Source organism: Lutjanus erythropterus, chromosome 1, assembly GCF_056507025.1.
Source record: "Lutjanus erythropterus isolate fLutEry1 chromosome 1, fLutEry1.hap2, whole genome shotgun sequence".
NCBI classification, from domain to species: Eukaryota; Metazoa; Chordata; class Actinopteri; order Lutjaniformes; family Lutjanidae; genus Lutjanus; species Lutjanus erythropterus.
The window spans coordinates 21,458,734-21,483,089 of record NC_139317.1 but is presented as its reverse complement, the minus strand read 5'-3'; the positions used below and the strand labels follow the sequence as shown (position 1 = coordinate 21,483,089).

Below are 24,356 nucleotides of genomic sequence, written 5' to 3'. Positions count from 1 at the left end.
TTGCAGTTAAGCAATATCCGTCCAGCTCCAAAACTCGGCTGCTCACACCAAAACCATCTAAATGGATAAATAGCGCTACAGGTCAGAGGAAAAATATGCATTTTGTTTTTGGGGTGAACTGTCCCTTTAAAGACCTTAAAAACACTGTTTGTGTAGCCACATGGGTGTTTTCACTTATAAGCCTGATTAGATCTCCTCAGGAGAAGGTGGGTGTGTACAAACTGTGCTTGACTAACATCTTCTACTCTCAGTTATGGTGAGACAACTTGCACCTTTATCAGTCATATCAGGGAATCATCCCCTGCAGTAACTTCACCCAACTTCAACCAGAGCAGACGTCCGATCAGGTATAGTAATCGAAAACACCTGTGTGGGTGTGCAGAGCCTTTGAAGCTGCTATGATAAATATTTTTTATATTAAAGGAGAAATATTTCATGTATTTGCTGCACTGAATCATAAAATGACCAGGATATGTCATCAGAGATTAAGGAATGCTAAGTAGAAATACTGGTTTCTCCAACAACAACGCTACAGCCAGCATGTTTGCCCTTGAAATTTCCACTCTGGTGCAGAACATCTGTTTCTGTTTTGGCCACACTGGCTGATCGACAGTTGTATACTTCATATGGAGCCGACATTAATACCAAATGTTCACTGAACGAGTTAGTGTCTGTTTATGAGCTATAAGAAATCAGTAATAATCTTTTAGAAGGAGCAGATGTTTATAGTTAAATTAAGCAATATATTAACAGAGTGTAAAATACTAAAGCCTGCAGTCACTGAACTCCAACTCCAGAATTTGTATTTTTGGAGCAGTGGGCTTTTGTTTTAGGGATAACCAGCTTAGCTTTACATTGACAAACAAATCACAGTTATAAAAAGTTGATCAACTTATAATGTCGGCTCATTGTTTTGGCTGTTTCGGTTCACTCAGACCACATAACGCTGTCATTTTTGGCTGATGCAGGAAACTGATTTTAGTGAATAACATTTGAAACACCAGGTTGCCTGACTCCAAATTGATGCTAATAGTTTCTGCATCTGCTCATCTATGGATAAGCCAGTGTTTGTCATGACTTTGCCAGTATCAAGGTGATTCTGTGTCAGTGCATTTACAGGTTGTTGCTCCGCCCCCAAGTGGGCTGTAAAGGAGGAGCGAATGCAGGGTTAAGCACTATGATTGCTAAAAGAAACTGAAAATACCATCTGCTCCCTGTACCATTAGTCACTTTATACAACACATAATGTCTTGAATTGTCAATTCACTTTTCTGCTGAGAGAAGAGCAAAGGGGGGAGGAACACTCAGAAATTGAAAAGTGACGCAGCTGCATTTAACCTTCATAAACACAGTTTACAGGTTATTCTAATTAATAATCTCATGACACAGACTCAATAGGCTGTGTCCGATCTTTTTTTTTTTTTTTTTTTTTTTTTTTAGCATTTTAGCAGTGGCGAAAAGAAGACAGGACAAGTTTTAAGAAAGACTTTTATGAATACACAAAAAAACTCACAATATCACAAGTATTGCAAAAAACAAACATCAACCTCAAACACAAATGTAGTACTTTGTTAGTACTGATAAGCACCATTTAGTAGAAACTGGTGTTGCATAGTCAGTTTCCAGAAATCCACCAGGGTTGCATTTGCTTTCCAAGAGACAGATTTTCCATAAAGCGCTATCCCTGGGGATGTGGTCACAGTCAGTCCAGATGACGTAAGTCCTGGACCATGCCCAGCTCCAATGTTCAAAACTTTCTTGGAAAGTCCGATTTTCATCCCCACGTACTATCCAGCGGTGGCATTTGTCTGACCTGAAGCTGTCCTGAGAAGGCAGGGCTATGAACCATCATAGGTGTACTTAACTATCAATCATTGACATTTACCTAACCCATTGTCACTGCACCAAGGTTCATAGATATTGTCTGGGCTCAGATCAGCTCTGAGCTAGAGAACTAAATCAATAGGACAAGTGTGTTCCCAGGAAGTCCTTTCATTGCAGAGTCTTTCACCTCTCCTGCTGCTTAAAAGGATTGTGCAAACATGCATATTGCTCAGTAAAAGAATTCGATAGTACATGAATAAACGGGCTCACATGTCCATATGTGAAGAGCTACTTTTGCCGCTGGAAGTCCTTTGGAAAAACTGGACTTTACAATCCAGAATGATACAGTTTCATGCACCATTATGGTTGTGTTGCTGTGCAAAATTCTTGCTTGAACAGCTGAACAAGCTGTAATAAATGCCTACTTGCCTATTTGTAATTAGGAGTGTCTCCAGAGCAGGGACTTTTCTGCTGCCGGCGGACAGCACAGATGGAGTACGGTTTGGGCTGTAAGGTCATGCCCAGTTTGGGAGTGACGGAGGGAATGGCTCCAGGAGGGAACTGAAGATGAAACCTCTGCAACAAAGTGGTGAAAAAGAGGAACATCTCCATCCTGGCCAGCTGTTCTCCCAAGCAGTGACGCCTCCCTAAAGAAAGAAGATTCTTTGATTTAGATTCAAGCCACTATCATACACAAACACACAGGCACAACATCTGGAGAACTGATTCAAGTCCTCAGAAACACAGGCTAAGACACTGGGGAACACAAACAATGCAGAAGAAAAAAAATGAATTTAAGTGTGGATGCTGGATGATGGAGTACACAAGGGGCTCTTTCTCATGGTCTGTGACGTGATGAAGACTATATGAGAACAGGAATTTTTTCGATAATGCACATTGCAAGACCTTGACCAAAATGAAAATCATAAATGTAAGTTGCATATTTATCTTTTTATTCCTATATTTGTTTTGAATTTGGAGAATTCAAGGATGCTATGACCAATATGATATAGCCAAAGAAAAAAAATCTAGGCAACTTATGCAAATAAGCAGTCTACAACAGTTAAATACTATCTACTGTCTATCATATATATATATATGTCAGTGGAGACAAAAGACACTGTGTGTCTCTTGGTCCTCATAACTGGTGCCCTCAACCAACCACCTAAACACCTGCTTGTTATACAGGTGTGTAAGCTGAAATCTTACTACCAACTTTAACGAGTTTACAAGAAAAAAACAAGTTCAATAAAACTTTTATAAAAGAGAGTCATCATCTGTGAGGAGACATTAAAAGACCACAACATGAGATTCAAATCACAGTTTGCTATCAACACCAATACCCAGATATTTATAGCTATCCATCAACTCAGTGCCAGCACCTTTTATGGTGATTAGTACAGGACTTGGAGAAAGATCTCTTCTAGTCTATCTAGCAAAGCTGATTATCATATCTTCAGTTTTTGACACATTTCATTGGAGGAAGTCCTCATCCTACCAAGATACAAATTCATCAAGCACAGACCTTGAAGAAGACTTAAAACATATAATTACTTTAACTGTATATTTAAGAATGTATATTTTTATATCTTTGCTGCGACAGCCATTAATATAAAAGGTGTATAATACTGGAGAGGGACGACAGAACCAGCATAAACACTCCACATGGCTGTTCAGGGCCACAATTGTTACGGGGGGGCCACATGACTGGTGCAACTTTCTCTGTTGCTCGCTCTTTGTGCTCTCACAAAGGCCACACCAAAGTGGCTTTTCTCCTAAAGTGATGAAATTCCAGGCCTGGTCCTCACACTTTGTATGGTGTTAATTATATGTATGGTGTTGCTTGCTTTAATAACTCAGTGTGTAGCCATGGTAACGCAGGTTAACTAGCAAGGAAATAGCAAGTTTTCAGCCAGTTTTCCAGGTTAAAATCATTTTGGTGGGTAACATAGCTGATGAACAAAGTATGTGTGTGTGTGTTCATTCAGGTATGAACAGTGTGTGTGAATTGGTGGTTGTGCTGGGAGTGTTTTGTCATCTTGTTTAGGGCCACCAAAATCCTAGGGCCAGTCCTGAAGGACGGCAGCCCTGAGAAGAACCAGTGTGAGAGTGCAGCTGACTGAAATAAGGAGCTGTTTACTCTCACATACTGAAAAGCAACAGTCAGGACGTCCAGCATCCAGTCAGCTGGGTCAGAATCTAGTTTAAAAAGATTAATTCGCTCGTCTACTAACAGATGTGGTTGGATAACATAAAGTTGAAAGTAGCATCCTCCACTCTTCTGCCTTACCTGTATCAAACTGAGCAGGTTGATGAGCTGATAAGCAGATTGGCAGATGAATGAATGAGTGTATGAATGTGTGTGAATGGGATGAATGTTTCCTTGTAGTGTTAAGTGCTCTGAGTGGTCAAAAGATTAGGAACATACTGTAATTACCTGCCAGTGTCACTGATTAGAGAGCCTGAAATAATTGATGAAATATTCTAGATTTTTAAATGTGATTCATGAAAAGAATTTGTGGGAAAAAAGCCCACTGACTGGTAAGTGTTTTGTTAATGACTGCAGCCACAGTAATTTGACTGGGTTGTGCTGAACTGAAGAGAAACATAAAGAGACTAACCTAATGAGAATGGCAGGAAGGCCTCATGCCTCACAAAGTTGCCATTGCTGTCAAGGAACCTCTGTGGCGAGAAAACCCCCGGATCGTTCCAGTACTTCTCATCAAAATGCACCGAGTAGAGGTTGGTGATCACCATGGTGCCTTTGGGAATCGTGTACCCGTTGACGTTTGCATCCTGGGAGGTGGCACGGAAGATACCGAGTGGGACAATGTTGCAAAAGCGAAGGACCTCGTGCAGAACAGCCTCCACATAGGGCATCTTCTGTTTGTCCTCCAAAGTCGGTGCCCTCCCATTGGCCAGCACGCTGTCGATCTCCCTGTGCACCCTCTCTTTGTGGAGAAAATACCATCAGGCATTAATTCATGCATAACATTAAATCACCTTTAAATTCAGAGCAAACACTACCAACAGATGTGGATGAAATGTTCTCTAACTGACCTTGTATGTTGGGGTAGAGGGCCATGTAGAGCATGGCCCAGCGCAGGGTGTTAGTCGTGGTCTCGGTGCCAGCTATAATGAGCTCACCCACTGAATAGATGAGGTTCTCATAGGAATAAGAGGAACTAGGGTCTCCTGTGCTCTGCTCCAACTCATCCAAATAGGCGTCAACATAGTGGCGAGGCACATGCGGCACCCTGCCTTGTGAAAACCCTTTTATAACTTGCAGTAAGAAGTCATACACCTCTGCAGCATTGCGGAACAGCTTCTGGTGTTTTCCAAAGGGCACATACTCGATCCAAGGGAAGGCGTTGTAGAGAAGAGCCCAGCAGCTCACTGCCAGCTCCACGTTCTCACTGAATATCTCGATCATGTGCTGGAAGTTGTGGTCGTCGTAAGTGAAACGCTGTCCAAAAATGATCAGGTTGGTGATGTTGGACACGGCATTGGTCACCAGGTGTTTGGGATTGAAGGGCTTTCCCTTGTGTTTGTCTATGGCGTCAACGAAGAACATGCACTCCTCTGAGATCTTCCTCTCAAACATTCTCTGGCCGCTGCCAAAGTATCGGAAAGAGTTGCAAGCCAACTTTCTGTGTTCAATCCAGCCTTTGCCATATTTGCAATTGAGGAGCCCTTTGGATATGAAACAGAAGAGATTAGTCACTCATCATTTCAGCCACACACTGATGCATTAGAAAACATATGCATTGCGATCTGATCACAGTATCTTACCACCCATTTTGGTCATTTTCTTGAATAAAGGCAGCGACGGGCGATCAGCGAAGACCTCGCTCTGATGGTAAAGGCATTCCCTGACACAGTCGTATCCATTTAACACCACAGTCAAGATGCCTCCCAGGTCAATACTGAAAATCTGAAAGGCAACCATTGGAACATGAGCACTGGACTCCTTTTGTTCTCTGCACAATTTGTTTTTATGCAAATGAATGCATTCTTCAAGGAATGTGAGATTTGTACCAGAATTACAAGCATGTTGCAACATTTTGTCCATGTATCACCTCTGAGCAAGAAGACAGAGGATGAGTTAAAATAAACGTCCCTGATATTTAACAGCAGGGCCCGGCTGACACTGGATATTTGGGGCTGATGCCAATCAGAGATAGATACTGACTGATATATCAGCTGACCAATATTATCACAAAATTGCCCTATCACAGTCTATATCCATATCAGCATATATATATATATATATATATATATATATATATATATATATATATAATATATATATATATATATATATATACATATATATATATTGTAAAAAAATATTTATAGTTGTTAATAATTATCTGTTAAAGTTTACTGTTTCGCTACCCTGATGTCATTTTGGATAATAAAGTTCCAACACGTCTTTGCTACAACTGTTTGAAAACCACATTGGAAGGATCACTGCAAAATGTGTGTTTATTTATATATTTTCTACTTGGTATGTTATATTCTGCATAAAGGATAGCGACCAATATGTTGATATCAGAATTTTTTTACTTCCTAATATTAGAATTGGCATCCACCTGTCTTAGCCAGACTCTAATGAAGGTTGGATATTTTAAAATTTAACAATAAACTTTGTTATCCAAAATGATATTGGAGTACTAAAACAGTAAACATTTACCACTATCATTAATAATTACAAACAACTATACACACAAGATACATGTATATATTTAAACTGAATTAAGAAAAAAAAGATAAAATATAGTTAACCTATAAAGCTAACAAATAAAAAACATCTGCATTATCTTCATACAGGTGTATAACATATATGTCAACACTAATATAGACCAATATAGCTGTGACAGGCTAATATCGGGCTGATAATATCGGTCAGGCTCTATTTAACAAGATATTTAACAGATAAGGGCATCTCTCCATCTACACATATATCAAACTCTGCACATAAAATATATTTATCTTTAAAAAGTAGTCATAATTTATTACCAAAAAGGTCTGTAACCATAAATGCATTTTTTGGGAGGAGGCTTTGATTTTGGCAGCTCCGTATTCGCCAGTTATTCAACTGACAGCGAATGTTGGACACCGCCGGCAAATGTCAGGGCGCGTCTCTATTGTTCGTTTCATAACAGTTTCCTGGTGTGTGTCTGACTGTGTGTGCATGTGTCAGTCTGGTAGCTCTCGTGCAGGGCCAGTGTCTGCAGGCTACTGACTTAAAAAAAAAAAAAAAAAGCATCGCGGTGATAAAATGAGCTGTCGGCTGTGTCATTACCTGTCCGTGAACTTCACTCTGCTTCTTGAGGAAGACGTGCGGCTCGGTGGCCAGAGACAGAATGTTTCCTATCACAGGGATGGGAGATGGACCAGGAGGAAAGCCCGGGGGTCTCCTCTGCTTGACGAGCTGGCGAACCAGCAGGAAGGCGACAAAGGCGACAGCCAAGCAGAGCGCACCGAGCAGAGCCTGAGCCCGGGACACCGGCACCAGACACGGACATTTAATTGAAACCATCTTACCCCCAAAAATAAAGCCTCTCTTCCCTGCTGGACTTCCTCTGCTGACTTCGGCTTCTCCTCAGAGTAACTGAAGCACATATGTATCATCTTGCACATTTTCTATCCCCCGCCTCTTAGGCTAAGATTGGCCAGAAAAAAGTCAGAGTCAACTGCTGGTGAACTTTGTTCTGCTCCTGTTCAATAATCCGCATCAGTCTGGTGGTTATTAGGTTGAGTTTTTGGCTGCTTTTAATTAACACACAGAGAGGACAGCACGCATTAATACACACAGACACACACACACACACACACACACACACACACTGAAGTTCTTCAAAGCTATTATTAAAAATGCTGTGGCATTAAAGTTGTAAAATGTGTTTTAAACTTGGTTTGGCTCAGTCCAACGTGCAGAGACGCACTTCACACTTGTGCTGCACAGACAGCTTTGACATCGGACAATTGTGCAGGATTTAGTCTGAATATATCGTATTACAGTCGGGGGAGGATTGAACCACCGGACCCCTCCACTACGGTGGCCGACAAGGGCAAACGCGCGGCAAGTACAGAGAGGCACTGCAAATAGGAAAACACATGCAAAAGGAAAACGGTGCAAATACAGAAAGGCCCTTTGGCATCAATCTTTTACAGTATTATGAAAGAGCAAAAACAAAACAAAAAAGACAGAAAGAAAAAAAAAAACGAAAAAAAAACATACCTTTTTGTGTGGCCTCTCCCACTTCTCACCAACTATAACTTTTTTCTTAATTTAATTTCACTCCCTCATCTGCTCCATAACATACCTTCATACATCCATAGTCTGTCTCTGGGGTGGAATCTCAGCACTGCCCCTAGAGGCCTGGAGCACTTCCGCTCTGTGACTGGATATGCAGAATTTACCATTTGCATTTGTTTTCTTATATGCAACTTATTTCTGTATATGCAACTTATTTCTATATATGCAACTTATTTCTATATATGCAACTTATTTCTGTATATGCAACTTGTTTTTGTATATGCAGTGCGTTTGCCCTTGTCAGCCACCATACTGGACACATGATCCACCGATTGTTTCAAGGAAACCAGACACAACTACACACAGTTTGGAAACATCTTTCCTAGTAGGGAGCTACATGGAATGTGCAGTTGCTCATTTGAGTTCAAAAACAGGTTTTGCACATTTTAAGTGAGTTTTCAATTGCTGCTGATTCTGTATGTAAGAAGTGTCTGTTGCTGTTTTTAAATATATCAAAAAGATAGTTGATTTTTGAGTCTATGCATTGCTTTTAAATGTTTATACAGCCAAACAGCTGCACTATGGGCCCAAAAGTTCAATAATCTATGCACTTCAGGTAGCTGACTAAAAAGTTTATGGACTGGTTCTAGACATAGGTTTCTGGTTGTTCACATTATACTGTATATTTTATAGTATTGAGTATTGCTGATTATAAGTATTGCTTATTTAGGTAAGTAGGGATCATGGATATACATGATACTTTATCTAAATGTTTAGTATGTTAACAACATTTATGTTTAGTATTTCTAGGAAGCATTGTCATTGGCCAAATTAAATGTCCAGTAAACTAGTTGTGAATGATGAAGACAGAGCACAAAAAACAAAACAAAAAAAACATTGAAATAAAAAGGGTTCACAAATAAACAAAAAGAAAAACAAGAACAAAACCAAAACAACAACAATGAGAACATAATGACAGAAAGTCGGACTATGACCAGGTAGTAGTGCCATGGGCAGTCAGCTCAGCAGAGCATCATCACCCCGATCACCTGACTTCACCCACCGTGCTCCTGTATGGAGAAGCCTGGAAGTATGACTGCCACAATATACTGCATGTAAGCTCCGTATACTAATGTACGTATACTCAGAGATATTATCATTGTCCTCTTGGAGTAAAGGTACATCCATTATTTTACCAATAAGCTTTCAAAGATCAAAGATGTGAATTATAGCAAGGGATTTAACAGACAAAAAGTCACAATCACACAACAAGAAACTGTAAGAGTTTGTTTTTGCTTTCTGTATGATTTTCACTGTAGTGAATGTACTTATATTTTCTATAATAAGTTAATGTCCACCTAGTTTCTAAAAGTCTGCACATGCCCCTGGGAGAACCTCTGATGGCAGCAAAAGTGTTTGGTTTGTCTGTTTTGGGCTATTGTAGAAACATCCTCCATGGTAGGGTCCTGCATCCATATTAATAGTTCATTCTAAGGTGACGAAAACATAATGATTCTTATTTTCAGCTGATTATACACCAGTGAAAACATAGCTGTGAATATTATGTTCCACTTCTGCCATGTTCTGCTAATAAATCCCTGTAAATCTTACACACTGGACCTTTAATTCATATGATTTTTATTGAAATTATCGCATCAATTGACTCCCACATCAGTATCTTAAAATGCACAACATATAACTGTTTTAGACAGACAAATATCCAAATGTCATAGTGCCTCTTTTGTGTGTCAGTGATTGATAAGTCCCACTAAACCTCACTTTTGTGTTACCCTGTTTTGTGTTTGAGCAAATAAACTTTGCCCCAGTAAGCTGCTGTAGGTTCCTTCACCCCCTCATGTTAAAGGTTGGGACATGGTCTGCGTTTAGAGGTCAGAGGTTACGGCAGGCACCACATTCCACACTTGCATATTTGAGTGAGATTTTTCAAGCTTGTTGGCTACAACCTGAACGCATCCAGACAGTGCAGGAGCGTGTGTTGATGTTCTAAAAATGGGTATCAACACCCATGTAAGACCGTAGGACAGTGTTTGTTTTCAAGACAAATAAATCTGACAAATCAATAAACACAGACCTGATGTGAAAATGTGTGCCAAAGTATTTGAAATAATCCCTGTTACTAAGAGACAAATAGCACTATGTATTTATTTAAATAGTTTTTCTTTCCTTTCCTTTCTAGATGGAAGTGATGAATGGATGAACAGAGCTTGCAGTGGTTAACCCAGGTAAATATGATCATCTTGTTAATAGGATTTTAAACTAGAAACAATTTGCGCTTGTGTAAAACCATGCTCCCCACTTTGCTGTGTGATCAGTTCATCATGACTGGCTCCTTATTAGACGTGAAGTTGTTTATCCAGCCGTTCCTTCCTGCTGAGGCAGCTGCTAAGCTTTTTTTCCTTAGATGTCTCAAATGGCCTCTACAGACCTCTCCCAATCATTCAGATTTGTTAGGGCTACCTAATGAGGACATTCTTGCAAATTGCTTCTTTGCTTCCTGCCTGCTCCGCAGACTCAAAAGCTCTTCTGGAAGCGTTAAACACATCTGTCAGATTTAATCTAATAAACTTGTTCTCGCTATTGCATTATCTTGTTAGTGGTTGGGTTAATCAAAACACCAGTGACAAGTGTGTCCAGGTGGTTAACGTCAGCCACATTTTGTAACTGCATCAATTCAGAAAAAACAAAACAAAACAGAGCCAGAGTTATTTCAAATTAATTCACAAAAGTAAGACTGCTATTACGAGACAATATAAAAGAGTTTATAAAACATATAATATGAACAAAAGAATAGTTTGCACATCTCTTTCATTAGACAGTTGTGTAGGAGAGGGATGAGTGGATCAAGTAAGCTCCGGCACATCATCAAACTCGAATAATGTTTCAGTGCTAGACCTTCATTAGGCAAATGGTTTGTAATGATGAGAGGCCATACATATATAACTGGAAATAATCAACAGGTCACATTGGTAAATTAACCTGATAATATATGTACATATATTCTGTACCTGCAGGAATCCCCCAGGCTAATCCAGCAAATGAAATAACTGAAAAATTAAGGTATTTCATCACATTGATGCAAAAATCATAAAAACAAAAAACAGTTTTTCACTGCAACATTTACCACAATAGTCACCAAAGATATTAAAGGAGGAGGCACAACCATATGCAATGGTATGGAAATATCTGTGATAAATCTATACTGTCATAAGCAGGGGTGTAGTGGTAAATACAGAGGTGGGTAATTGTTACCCCTCATTCACTGATACAGTTGATCTGCCCCTGGTCTTGAGGTGCACAGTATTGTCAACCCTAACTCTTCCCTGGGGTACTTTTATTCCTGTCCTCTGTCGGATTTGATGCAGTATCAAGTGGTAGAACAGCACTAATCTTTACATTGTAATACCGCGTTCTTCCTGTTTTTCTGTACTGTGTGGCATTTTCCATTGGTTGGGTCCCTCGACTACTGTACTTCTACAGTAAATTATTTACCATCTGGATGACCGGAATTATCAAGTGCATGAGGAAAATCTCATTACTGACCTTCCCTGGTAATACTAATGCTGTCCAGGAACTCTTTTTCCTAACAACATAATGACAGTGGCAGGAACATCGAGAGGTCATGCAATCCCTGTGCAACTACCGGCCAGGTGTTTAAATGTTAGGTAAGGTTTGGTTGGCTTTCTAATGGAGAGCAGCAGGTGGAAGTCTTTGCTAATGGATACTTGACTTCGTGTTTACAATTCCATAAGCCTCAATGGTAACTTTATGTTCTTCTTGAAGGCAGAAACCAATCTGCAAACTGTTTTCAGGCACTTCACATCCATTAGGGGTTTTCCACACAGTTGCACTACATTACTGTTTGTTCTGATCATTGCAATGAAGCCAAACATAATTTCCCATAAACTGGACAAAAAGTTCCTCTCAACCATGTCATTTCTCAGCTGTCTCCATTCTTTGACCACTTTCAGTGTAAGTTCAGGGATCATCTAGCCAACAAACCCACTGCTAATTACTTTATTTTCACATTAAAAACTTGATTCTTTATGCATTACTAATCTCAAAAACTGCTATCTTACTGTTAGTATGTTCGATTTAGATCCATCATGCACCTCATTACACCGTATGTACCTTGTGTCCTGTTGCGTGGTTGGCTTTTTTCAACTATAAATATTTTTTGAGGGGGATCTTTAACTGTATGATGGTGATGGTGGTGAACACTAAAGAGAAGATTCAGATGAGTTTGTAGGTAAATGGTATCCACTCATGCCAACTTAAGCACTCTTTAACTAACTGTTGACACGTATTAAGGCAAACTAAGGGGCAGCTGATAATCGCTATCTCCACCAGGTCACGATCGGTGGATTTGGTAACTTGTGTTGTAAGTGTTGTAGTGAAAAAGATGCACTTCTTGCTGGCAATCTGGCAAGTGTTTAATGCCAAAAGCTGACAGTAATGCAAATGGAGCCACATTGGCATTTTCGTTTTGTGGCTCCAAATGAATCAGCTTGTGCTGACGTGAGTTGAGTGGTCATACTGAGGTATTCATGCAGATCAGGTAGCACAGTGCTATTCTGGTACTCCGTTTAACGTAGTTCTCTGCCTGCTTAGACTGCTTCTTTCCCCAAACATAATTGTAAAACTTTGTTAAAGTTTCACAACAAAAAGAGGCTTTTGTCTCATAATGCAAATTCGTTGGGTTCCTCTTCCCATTTTATTAAGGTTCTCTATGTTTCTTTATAAGACATATTCAAGGTTAATCTGTGCATGCTAATGGCCTCTGTTCAATTTATCATTTTGGAATCATCACGAGCCTGGAGCCTCAAAAGACGAAAAAAAAATAAAATAAAATAACCAATGATCCATTTACGTGCTCCAATTCCAAAATATTGTTTTGTTTTTTTGTTTTTTTTTTACCATATTGTGCAGCCCTACTTGTTGCCTATTCAAATAGTCCAAAGTGCAAATATGAGAGAGCTTTGAAGGAAATTCTCTTTGGGGCTTTTAGTTGAGTCCCAGCCAAGAATGGTGCTGCTTCTCTTTGGGAGAAGACACAGTCACACTGACTCAGCTGAGACTGTCACTGATGAGCACCGCAGTGAGCATAACGCTGCCCTCTGTCATGAATGCTCTCCTGTGTTGCAATTAATTTTCCAGGCCAATTCATGCCTAACATTAGGGGATGCGAACAGTGTGAGCTAATTGCATTCTTGACAATAAACTTTTCCCCTTGGAATGTCATTTCTCTGCCTCGACTGATGTCCCTGGTCAGAGCCGACAGGGGTGAATTGAGGCCTGGGAGTCCAAACACTGAGAGAATGAGAGAATTTTCTTTTGCATAGAATAGGTGGATTTTGACTTGTTAAATGTCAGGAGGAAGAGGTTGAGAGATGGTTAGATTGTTAACACTAGTGTCCCAAATAAATATAATGTGCACATCATTTCCTTTTTAAATTTTTTTGACAAGTTACTCAAATGAGATCAAGACAATTAACACGAATAATAGTGTGTGCATAACTGGAATTTCTTTAGTCGTCCATGAGCAGTTTCTTTTATCACGGGGAGCTTTTGGAGACTAATTTAGTGCCTCTGGTATAGAGCCTGCAGGTCTGTTCAATAGTACTATAGGGCTCATCCACACTAATGAGTTTCCTTGTGACGCAAAAAATTACTGAGAGGCAGGATGCTTTGTGATACATCATTCAATATTGTTACATAAGGGGAATTAGAACATGGCCAGAGACCAACAGCCCAGTAATTAGCTCGGAGCAACCGGATGGACACTACTGAATTCTGTGGAAAGGTTTAGTTTATGCACGGGTGATCTCGCTGTGCTGCTATTCTCCTGTCAGAAAGGCAATATTTTATATTTTAACTGTATGTAAATTATGAAAATGAACAGGATCAAAACTGTTCTGTCGGTTAAATCAGATATTAAACTTGTTGTTGCAGAGATATAGGAATTTAAAATCTACTTTGCACTCTGTGCTTCAGAAACTGCCACCAAGATTCAGTGATGATTCAGTTCTGTTTTTGTTGAGGCTGTAGTTTTGTGTTATTTAGCAACTCTCTCTGAAGCGCCTATTGGGAGAAAAGATGTTTTCTTGATGAGATCTTTGTCTGCACTTGGCGTGCGAGCCTGGTCCCCTTGCCACAGAGTGCAACAACAGCTGTTTGGCTGTTTAGGGGCAACTTTGTTCGTTGCTACAAAACTGGTGTCATGATTGTCACAACTTCTCTCTGTTTAAAAGGATAGTTGACCCCAAATCCAAAATACATATTGTTCCTTTTAACTGTAGTGCTATTAATTCATACAGTCTGTTTTGGTTTGACTTGCAGAGGTCTGGAAATATTGGTGTAGAGATTAAGGCCTAAAGAAAAGAAAATAACACACATTTTTTTTTTTTAAAACAATGTCTCTTTTTGGAAATCATGGCCAAATTACTCAAGATAATCCACAGAGCTTATTGTGAGCAGTTTCATGAAGGACTCTTTCCTTTTCCGCAGTAAAAGGAAAGTAGGTCCTACTTCACTCACCACAAGCTGAGTGCTCTCCACCATACTGGAGAGCAGACAGACATTTCTATGGCCGATATGTCCAAAACTAAGCCACGCACCCAAACAGTCTAAATGGATAAACAGAACTGCAGGTAAGAGGAAAAATATTTATTTTTTTTTTCTGTATTTTTTTTTTTATTATTATTATTATTTTGGGGTGAACTGTCCCTTTGCTAACTGGCAATTTGCAATTTAATGAAACATGACTCACTTGTGAACATTCAGTATCTTTATATATGTGGTGAAATCTTGTTTCAGTATTTCTAATTTCTTTGTCCACTCTGTGTGTGAGAACAGCACTGAAACCTATAGCTCTCATTTACTGCAGCACTGCTCATCTTGCCCACTTTAAGGTGAAATGACAGAAACACTGATGAACTAAGTTTAAATTCTCTGACCATCATGATTATGCGCCCTTTAGTATCAGGGAATTTACATTAGGTGGGTCCTAATACACAAACCATATTAGTTCTCGAGACCATGAGACACCGACTCTCAGGAAGATTTTTCTTACTCATTGTTTTAAAGTCCCACTTAGTCTGATGATGACGCTGCCAAATGATTCAAACATCCTGCAGGTTTTTTGTGAATTAAACACATTTGTAACCATACATTGATGTCATTACCGTACAGGCTATTTTATTGGCTTGCTGTAAGTGACGCAGGACTTCTGATTGGCTAGCAGTTTGAGGTAAAACGTTTGACGGGCCAATAGACTACGATCAAGTGCTCACACAGTTAATATATGTACACATGGGGTACATATATAAAACCCTGGACTGTGGGGAGTGTTCAGCAGATTCACAAGCAAGTATATCATTTAATTCTTCATTACCAGAAGATCTATTATCTCATGGTGAGTATAGATTTAAACTGCTGCTGTCTTTTGTTTTTTGGATGCAAATTATGCTGTCACTGTTAAATATCTGATAGATTGATGTGGTTTTTGGAGAAGGTGAGGACTTAGTATACTTGCCAATACTGGTTCCTAACAGTAGGTAGTACATACAGCTCGACGTTATACTATCTATAGTAGACTACAGACAATTCTGCTAATGTACACAGCTGCTGTGCCAGTATGTCACCAATAACTCTTCTATCTGCCTCTGCAACTTCAGCGGCTCTAACAGTGAGGGAGTGTGAGAGAGAATGACAGACAGAGAGGATTCATGTAGCTGTGAACGCATGCAGTAGAAGAGAAGAAAAAAAAATGTAATGGTGTAAAATGTTGTGGGCACAGGTCACACAAAATGCATTTAAAAACTTTCCATTGTGTCTTTTCCCACAGGGAATCATGATAATGAAAATCTGGACGCTCCTTCTTGCCTATGCGCTGATCATCTGTCAGATGTACGTCTCGCAGGCAGCTCCGTCCAGGTGAGAGTTGTGTCTTTATTCCTAAAAGTATAAAATACATTTACCTTGTAAATTGTGCAACATTTTTTAGGTTATTTTCTTCTGAAAAAATTTCCTTTTCAGCGTAACTCATCAAATATATTTGATTATAAATATAAAATGGCCTAAAATGAGTTGAATTTGAATGTTGAACTCATTTCATCCCTAGTCTTAAAACCACTATGTGCAATATAATCACACGTCATCATCACCCAAATAGACCATCTTTCTATATCTGTCACATTACACCTTATATTGTATTTTGCTGCTGAATGCTTTTGCATCTGACTACTTGTATCTACTTGTATTTTACTGCAGTTTAATATTATTTAATTATTTATACTTATAATTACAATTATTTAATTTTTTATTGTTAATTGTATTTTCATGCTTTATATTGCATAGTTTTGTACTTTCTGTAACTTTCAATTACTCAGATCCTTTATTGTATTTTTATTGTTGCGTTTTTGTACTCTATATTGCTTATTTTTGTACTTTCTCTAACATTTATTGTTAAGATATTTTATTTCTATCTATTAAGTATTTGTAAATATGGGTGGATCTTAAAACAAAGCCTGATTTGAGGATGATGCAACTGCAATTTTGTTGTAGTTGCACGATGATAGTATTAATTATCAATGTTAGCAGTAATGATAGTATTCTTATAAATATAAAAATGTAACTTCCTGTTAATTTAAAATTAGAAATATTATACCAATATATAGGTACCATTTATAGCAATATTGTGACAGAACTGGAGAAATCCACCTAACTGATTATATATTGTGTTTTCAGAACTAGTAAGGAGTCCATGTCAGATGGAATCACACTATCGAATGATGATGCGCAAATTTTACTCAGAGCGATCAAGGAGTTCAAGCAGATAACTTCAGATGAGCAAGACCACCAAACAGCTGATGGAAATAGGTATGGCTTTTAATATTTTTAGGTATTGTTAACTCTCATAATGATCATTTTTTTATCAGAAAAACAAGATATAACTCTTTTGTTCATGAGCCCAACAGCTGCAACTTTGGTGTTTATTAATTATTAAGGTACACAGTGAAATTCATGTAAATCTACTCTCTGTCATAATACCATAATGCATGCACTGCAGTTATTCATTCATTCATTCAATCATTCATGCATTCAGTATCACAGTAAATGATGCACCCTGCATGATAGACATGGCAGAAAATGAGACTGACCAATAGCATGGCAACTCAACTACAATATTTTGTAAAGATATGATATATATATGACATGATTTCTTCATATGCCTGTTGGATCTGTCAGCATGCATTTAAAATGTTAATTTAACACAGTTTTTTTTTTCTCTAAATGCATGACATTTCAGAAAAACATCATGCATGTTATTAATAATTATCTGCATGTCACTGTTACTGTAAGCCTGTTTTTGCATGTTTGTCTCTGTCTCAAACAGCTTGGATAGACCCATGTCTAAGCGCTGCACCGGCTTAAGCACGTGTGTGCTGGGAAAACTCTCCCAGGATATTCACAAACTGCAAACCTATCCGCGCACCGACGTGGGAGCAGGGACGCCGGGCAAGAGACGAAGTCTATCTGACCAATACGAAAACTACGGCGACTCATACAATTGAAATTCGGAGTTTTTAGCCCATCTATTGTTCTGTCTGTCTGAGTTAATGTTTGCTTGTTCATCCAGCTTGATCCATTCACACAACCGCTGATGCATGTGGATCCTATTTGTCTGACTGACTTCAAAGAAACATCCTTGCTTTGTAATTTTCCACTGGTGGACGTCAGATTTATGACAAAGACTTTGAACAGCTACAAAAATCACGTTAATTAGGCAGTTCTCTACCATAGAATAAAATGTAAGAACGGCTAAAATTTATGTTTATGTTAAATCACTTTTCTCTTCATGGCAATTATGTTTCTTCTATAATAAATTCACCTTTTACATGGAGTCTGTTTTTAATTCATTCAAGATTGAAAACATACTCACTGAATAAAAAAATTAAAGGAGAGAAGGGTAAGCATAGCCGTTTATAATGCACAATTAGTGGAATATTTCCCTTTACATTTCCATTGTGTTTTTTTGTTGTTGACAATATTATTCAATCTGTCATGTAAATGTCTGATCATAATAAACTGTTCACTGTCTTTCCATTCTTATAAGTAATACAACAGCACAGAAGCGGGCATGCAACACAGCCACCTGCGTAACCCACCGCTTGGCTGACTTCCTGAGTCGGTCAGGAGGACTGGGACACAGCAACTACGTTCCCACCAACGTGGGCGCCCAGGCATTTGGCAGACGGAAGCGGCGCGGCCCTGTGTGAGCAACAGATTAGACACAAGGTCAGTCAGATTATTTTTTGGGGCTGTTTCTGTTTTTATTTGACAGTGACAGCTAAACAGCAGACAGGAAAAAGGGTAGAGAGTGAGGGGGAGGCGCACAGCAAAGGGCCACAGGTGGGTGTTGAACTAGCAGCTGCTGCTGAGGACTGTCAGCCTCAACTTTGATCTCCATGTGTCTCTGTCGATATTTCTTGTTGCTCTCTATTGTCAGTCTATGACATAAAGCCAAATGCCCAATCATAATATCCTCTGAATCTGAAACTTTTCAGGATTTCCCCGTGGCTCTCAAAACAAAGTTGAACTTATGTTTTGGTTTTCTCTCCTCTCTTTGGCTCTCTAGGTCCAAGTGCTTCCTCTGAGTGACAAAACTGCATCATCATCTACCCACAAACACTTGGAAACGAGAGCATATATTCTTCACAAACACTGACTGATCTCTTGCTTTCAGACTGCCACCGGAGAGCTGTCAGTATTCATTATTAGCCTGTGCTTAAAAACAGAGAAATAACTAGCATTGGTGTCATCGTCATAAGGTAACCGAGAAGTTATTTTAAGAGGGGTGAGAATGGATTTTTTTTTCTCTGTTGCTGCACTTCTGACCTGTGTTTGCAGTACAGTTCGTTGAACTGAAGTCTTGTACTGTACGTCTGCACTTACAAAACTTTCAACAACTGTGGCTGTCTTGTGCCTTGATGTAAAACACCTCATTACATATCATTGTAGTACACATTGCAAGTATGAAAAATGTACTTATGATTCTAAGTATATTGTAATAATTGTCAATTAAAAGCAGGAATAAATTGTATTTTAGCTACATTATGCTTTCATGTCTTACTGAATTTTTGTTTGTCTGTGTGATGTAAGGTGTAAACTGTAGTGAACTCTCCAACAGCACCATCAATCCATTTCAGAAAGGTGCACAAAATGTATGAAAATGTATGAAAAACAAGATGTGCAGGGAAAATCGAGACTCATTGCATTCATTACAGACATACATACATACATAGATGGACCATCTCCAAACGTGATTATGGGGTATTTCTTTAAGGAATCATTCTTAGGAGTTGTAAACTTATTTTGTTGGAGATACACTGGTAAACACGCCACTGACATTTGAAAAGGTTTTCTTTCTGTACCTGCCTCATTCTGCCCTCTAGTGGTTACAAGAAGTTACTGCGTTCTCATTTGATATGGAGCCTCTCTCAAGAACATGTTTCTTAAATAGTTACAAGAGACATAACATTTATTTATCATCATAAAACAAGGTTAAATATGTGATGTTTTCGTAGTTCCCTCTTTGACTAATTGGTTAGAATGGCTGAAGGTATATATAAAAATACATAGAGCAAACTAGAAGGGGATATGTTTAGATTCTCCTGCAGCATCACACTATTAGTTGGTTGCTAATAAAGTTTTTATGTTTGTGTTATAATAAAGACACATTTAAAACATGGCAATGTGCTTTCTATTGCTTCTCTCTGACCTCCAAGTAGAGAGGCTGTTTTGGGCATTATTTTACAAAAGTACCCCACTTTACAATAATGCAAATTGATCTGGCGGCAGATTTTACAAAATCTCACACCAATGGAAAATTAAAAGTCCCTTTACACATGGTGCAGGAGTTCTTTTGCAGCTTTTTAACCTCAAATTTCCAAATCTAGCTGCAATGATCAATCATTTAATCTATTATTAATCAATAATTAAATTAACTGCCAACTATTTGATAATCGATTAATCAGTTTGAGGATTTTATTTAAGGGGAAGTGAATATTTGTTGGTTTCTTCATTCTTTTAGGGCAGTAAACTGAATATATCTGGTTTGTGAGTAAAACAAGACATTTGAGGACACCATCTCGCGCTTTGGGAAACAATGATCGCCATTTTTCACAATTTTCTGACATTTTAAAATGAATTACTATTAATTGATTAATGAAGAAAATAACAGACCGATCAATCGACTTTGAAAATAACCGTTAGTTGCAGCCGCAGTCTTGACGTGTAAAAACGCAGGTGTTTCCTAGTTTGCAGACGCTCGGTAGGTGAGGGGGCGGGGCTTAGGCTCCCTGCTGCACTACCGTTAATGAACGTAAATCAGGCAATTTAGTTTTGCTGAAAAGCTTTTCACACAGTACACAGTGGTGCTAAGTTAAAAATGGGTCGGCAGGAACAATATTCGTTCAAATTCTGCCAAAATGGACGTTGAACAAAAAAAAAAACAAAAAAAAAAAAAAACAACACCTGAGAATGATGTTAGCATGCTACTTCGTCAAACTGCTACGTCAAGCTAGTTATCGTCACTAGCTAGCGTTAGTTAGGACCGGCGCTAACTTTGAAACAAAATGTCCTTGGATAAGAAGGGAAGACGCTTACCTTGGTTTCCAGAGGCGCCAACTATGGATGCACTGCTTGTCGATGATAGTTAACGCTGTAACGTTTTTAATGAGGAACTTGGAGATTGACTATCAGAAGAATGGCGCCCTTTAGTGAGAACTTTAATACAAGAGGGGCTAGAAGTTACTGAAGAGATGAAGAAAGAGCACGATGCCTCGACTGTCCTGTAACTAATTCACCTGACCTGAGGGAGTTAAAGTAAGTCGTTTTTGTTTTACACTTTGTATTACTGTGATGTGAACGTGAACATGCTGAAAACTAGCGCTGCTGGTTTTGCTCTTGCTGTCTAGTAAGGCCAGGTGTGTGTCTGTGTATGTCTACTTGTGCAGCAGTTGTTATCTGCACGGTTATGGGTGAACATTATAACTGAGATTATTCATGTTTTTCCACTGATAAACATTGCTGACCGTTTATCAACAATATTGTTTGTTTTTTGTAAATGTTGACAACTAATCTAAAGTTTTATGTGGCAACGAGCATGTTGTTGGCAGCAGGTGCTTACTACAGTATTTGTGTATTTGTGATTGATTTGACTTATTACCAAATAGGAATAAAATGGTGCTATATTGAACACACTTTTTCTCTCAGTATCCCAAGCTAAAAATGCAGCATCCAAATATATAAGAAATGCATGCTCTGTATAAAGTGATGAAAAAAATACCCCAACTTCATCTAAAAATGGCAAAATTACTTTAATATGGAGATATCAAGTTGAAATACATTATAACAGTACTACTCAAAATATTTTACAGATTACACTCTTAACACGGCGCCTTTGTAAAATGCTGGAAACAGTTGTGGAGAATGAACAGTTTCACTACAGGACTTTCATCCTGGCAGCTGAGGGTTGAGTTCCCTGTGGCGATAATAATTTTTTATTTTATTTTATTTTATTTTATTTTATCTATCTATCTATCTATCTATCTATCTATCTATCTATCTATCTATCTATCTATCTATTCATTCATTCATTCAGGTTTTTAACTCAGATATTAGGGTGTAGTTTCTTAGTGAGGGTCCAAAGTGACAACAGACTGTTATTTGCACATTGTACTGTAGAGGATGAAAAATGTCACTGCTGTAAATTCTGGTGAAATATAATGTGAACATTCAGTCAACTATTTCAGATAGCCTGTGACTTTTACATTTTAAATGGTGAAGTGTGGAGGATTGCAAAATAGTTAGTATGGCAGAGAGGATGGTCAGATGTGGTGATGTACATGATCTGTGAGCTTTGGCTGTGTGAAAAAAACAGAAATGACAGAGAAACTGAGCAGAGTGGAAGAAAAATTAGGAAATGTTGGACTTATATTATTTATATTGGACTTTTTTCAATAGAAATGAAGTCATTTGATACCCTCCATACAAAGTTGTTTGTTTTTATTTTGTGTGTCTCTCCTGATTTGCCAAAACAGCACATAAAAATACAGTATGCCCACTGCAAGCCACTGTAAAGTTTTTCTAATGTTGTACAGATTAGATACTAACTTGATCTTAAAAAGATATTAGTTTATTGCAATATTAGAATTGTATAACTCGATAGATTATGATTGTGTGGTTGTATAATGACGTTTTATGTTTCTAGACATCTTGTTAGAATATAATCAACAGCATACCAAATAAATAAGTTAAGTTTTGCTCTCTCTTAGTAACATCTGGTCCTCCACTTTTGCAGTCATTCTCTTATAGCAACAGTTAGTCTGACCTTTCTCTGCAGAACAGAGGATATCCCCAGGAACCATTTGTTATAGTCCTAACAGCCCCCTTGAGTATTGTCACTATTTCTCTAGAGTTCCTGTCTAACAGACCTTGAGCTTCATGCCTGCTATTCTCCACTAATTGACATGCTTGTTCTACCAGTTGTTTGACTCCATTTTAGTGTCTCTTCAGGGAGAATGCCCTTTTAAAGCTTGGAATATCAGCAACAAAAATACATAGTAAAGTGTGCATTAGTTTCTGTTTAAATAGCCTAATTTAAATTAGATGTTGACCAAAATATAGAGGAATGCTGAAGTTGGTGGTTGAGATCGATGGGACACCTCAATATAAATGTGATTTATTGGGAGAAGTCTTGTAAAATCACAAGTATGTCCATTTAAGGTGAACAGTCAACCAACTTAGGATGTTTCACAACTTTAAACTTTAAACTTAACTCGAAAGTTTGGCCACTTTCAGTGTCACATGTGTATTTGTCACATTTGTATACTTTTTTGATTGTTGAACAGCTTGTTTACTGAAGTGTCCTCATAGTCATTGTCTATATTTATTATTAACAGTGACAGAGTGTCATTGATATGATCACCTGAAACCTGGTCTAGCTGGTATTATCCAACTGCAGACTTATTTTAGGCTTTAAATGTATTTAAATTAGGGCTGAATAATTAATCAAAATTCTGTTTGAAGTTGCAGTATGGCCTGCTGCAATTTTCAAATCACGTGTCAAAGGCAAAATGTGTGTCAAAATACAATTTTAAATTAAGTATTGTTGTAGTGCAGCGACGTCCAGGTTTACACGTCATATTCTACTCAATAAACAAAATATCTTTGTAATATGTTTTTCAATAAAAATTACTGTAATTATGTAAAAATGATCATTCATATTCATAGCATAACGCAATTACAACATATTGCAATTAGATCTTTTTTCAAAATGGTTGTGGGCTGATTGTAGGCATTGATATATAGCTTGTATAGTTTATAGACCATTTTGGTGCCTGGCAGTCAATACAAAACAAAAATTCTCTTTGGCTATTCATTTGCTTGTAAATTTGAACATTTAGGCCTAGCTGAAAGACATCCTGCCTGTTCAGTGTGCTAAGACACATACCTTGTAAATGCAGACTCCATCATAGAACCTGGTTTCAGACCTTTATTGTACATCACTACTCAGACTTTCCTCTTTTTATCCAATGTTTTGAGTCAAGCAAAGAAACTGACTGAGTAACATTTAACTACAGAAGTAGACTTACTAGTTCTCACTCTTCTACCAGTGTCTTGTGATTATTATTGCTTGATATAAAGTAAGTTAGAGGGATTTAAAGGGTTGGAAGGTGTTCAAAAGAAGGGTGTTAAAAATTTGTCACTCTCTCCCCTGAGTGTTGACCGACAACACACATTTAAGTTGGTTAGACAAAGGAGACTGGGGCTACTTTTGAATGTGAGCAGCCATGTGCACACTCCCAGACAGTGCTAATGAAGGAGATGAGGGCTGCTGTTTGAGTTAGATGAGAGCCTCAGAGGAGCTCTTTGAGATGCCAGATCTCCTTGAGTGTCTGGGGACAAGCATCTGTCATTTTTGCCTCATCACCATCTGGATGACAAATTGAGAGTCAATCAGAGTGGCAATATCTTATTTTTCTTATTCGGCACAGGATCACAGACTTTTGGTGTGTGCCAGCTGGTTGTTTGGCGCAAAACTTTTCTGTACATATGAGAGAATAGAGAAGTTTTAGCTCCCATCACAGGAGAGAAGGCAAAACTAAGTCCTTTGACATGGAATCCTTAATATCTCCAAACACCACTTGCCCTGTATAGAAACTGAGATGTTGAAGGTGCTTCT

At 38.4% G+C, this 24,356-nt stretch overlaps 2 protein-coding genes across 3 annotated transcripts; one reads left to right on the top strand and one right to left on the bottom strand.

Annotated features, from left to right (window-relative positions):
• Nucleotides 1-1,450: 1,450 nt before the first annotated feature.
• On the bottom strand, nucleotides 1,451-7,652 carry cyp2r1 (cytochrome P450, family 2, subfamily R, polypeptide 1). The gene is made up of 5 exons (XM_084716689.1): nucleotides 7,133-7,652; nucleotides 5,617-5,758; nucleotides 4,885-5,517; nucleotides 4,446-4,775; nucleotides 1,451-2,471 (listed from the first exon to the last, which is right to left on the bottom strand). The coding sequence occupies exons 1-5, from the start codon at nucleotides 7,367-7,369 to the stop codon at nucleotides 2,254-2,256; spliced, it is 1,560 nt and encodes a 519-aa protein (XP_084572815.1). The 5' UTR covers nucleotides 7,370-7,652; the 3' UTR covers nucleotides 1,451-2,253.
• A 7,561-nt stretch (nucleotides 7,653-15,213) lies between these two features.
• Nucleotides 15,214-19,237, top strand: calca (calcitonin/calcitonin-related polypeptide, alpha). Of its 2 annotated transcripts, XM_084716748.1 has the most exons (5): nucleotides 15,214-15,521; nucleotides 15,954-16,042; nucleotides 16,856-16,987; nucleotides 18,225-18,406; nucleotides 18,747-19,237. In XM_084716748.1, the coding sequence occupies exons 1-4, from the start codon at nucleotides 15,411-15,413 to the stop codon at nucleotides 18,385-18,387; spliced, it is 495 nt and encodes a 164-aa protein (XP_084572874.1). In that variant the 5' UTR covers nucleotides 15,214-15,410; the 3' UTR covers nucleotides 18,388-18,406; nucleotides 18,747-19,237. The 2 variants fall into 2 exon arrangements, with proteins under 2 accessions (XP_084572874.1, XP_084572868.1); XM_084716742.1 differs by lacking the exons at nucleotides 18,225-18,406; nucleotides 18,747-19,237 and adding an exon at nucleotides 17,505-18,011 and having other exon boundaries at nucleotides 15,234-15,521.
• Nucleotides 19,238-24,356: the final 5,119 nt, after the last annotated feature.

Coding starts and splice junctions, on each gene's coding strand:
- calca (XM_084716742.1), top strand. CDS start 15,411: ATGTACACATGGGGTACATATATAAAACCCTGGACTGTGGGGAGTGTT. Junction 15,522..15,953: donor AGAAGATCTATTATCTCATG/GTGAGTATAGAT, acceptor CTTTTCCCACAG/GGAATCATGATAATGAAAAT. Junction 16,043..16,855: donor TCGCAGGCAGCTCCGTCCAG/GTGAGAGTTGTG, acceptor TTGTGTTTTCAG/AACTAGTAAGGAGTCCATGT.
- cyp2r1 (XM_084716689.1), bottom strand. CDS start 7,369: ATGGTTTCAATTAAATGTCCGTGTCTGGTGCCGGTGTCCCGGGCTCAG. Junction 5,759..7,132: donor AGAGTGAAGTTCACGGACAG/GTAATGACACAG, acceptor GTTGCCTTTCAG/ATTTTCAGTATTGACCTGGG. Junction 4,776..4,884: donor CCTCTACCCCAACATACAAG/GTCAGTTAGAGA, acceptor TTCTCCACAAAG/AGAGGGTGCACAGGGAGATC.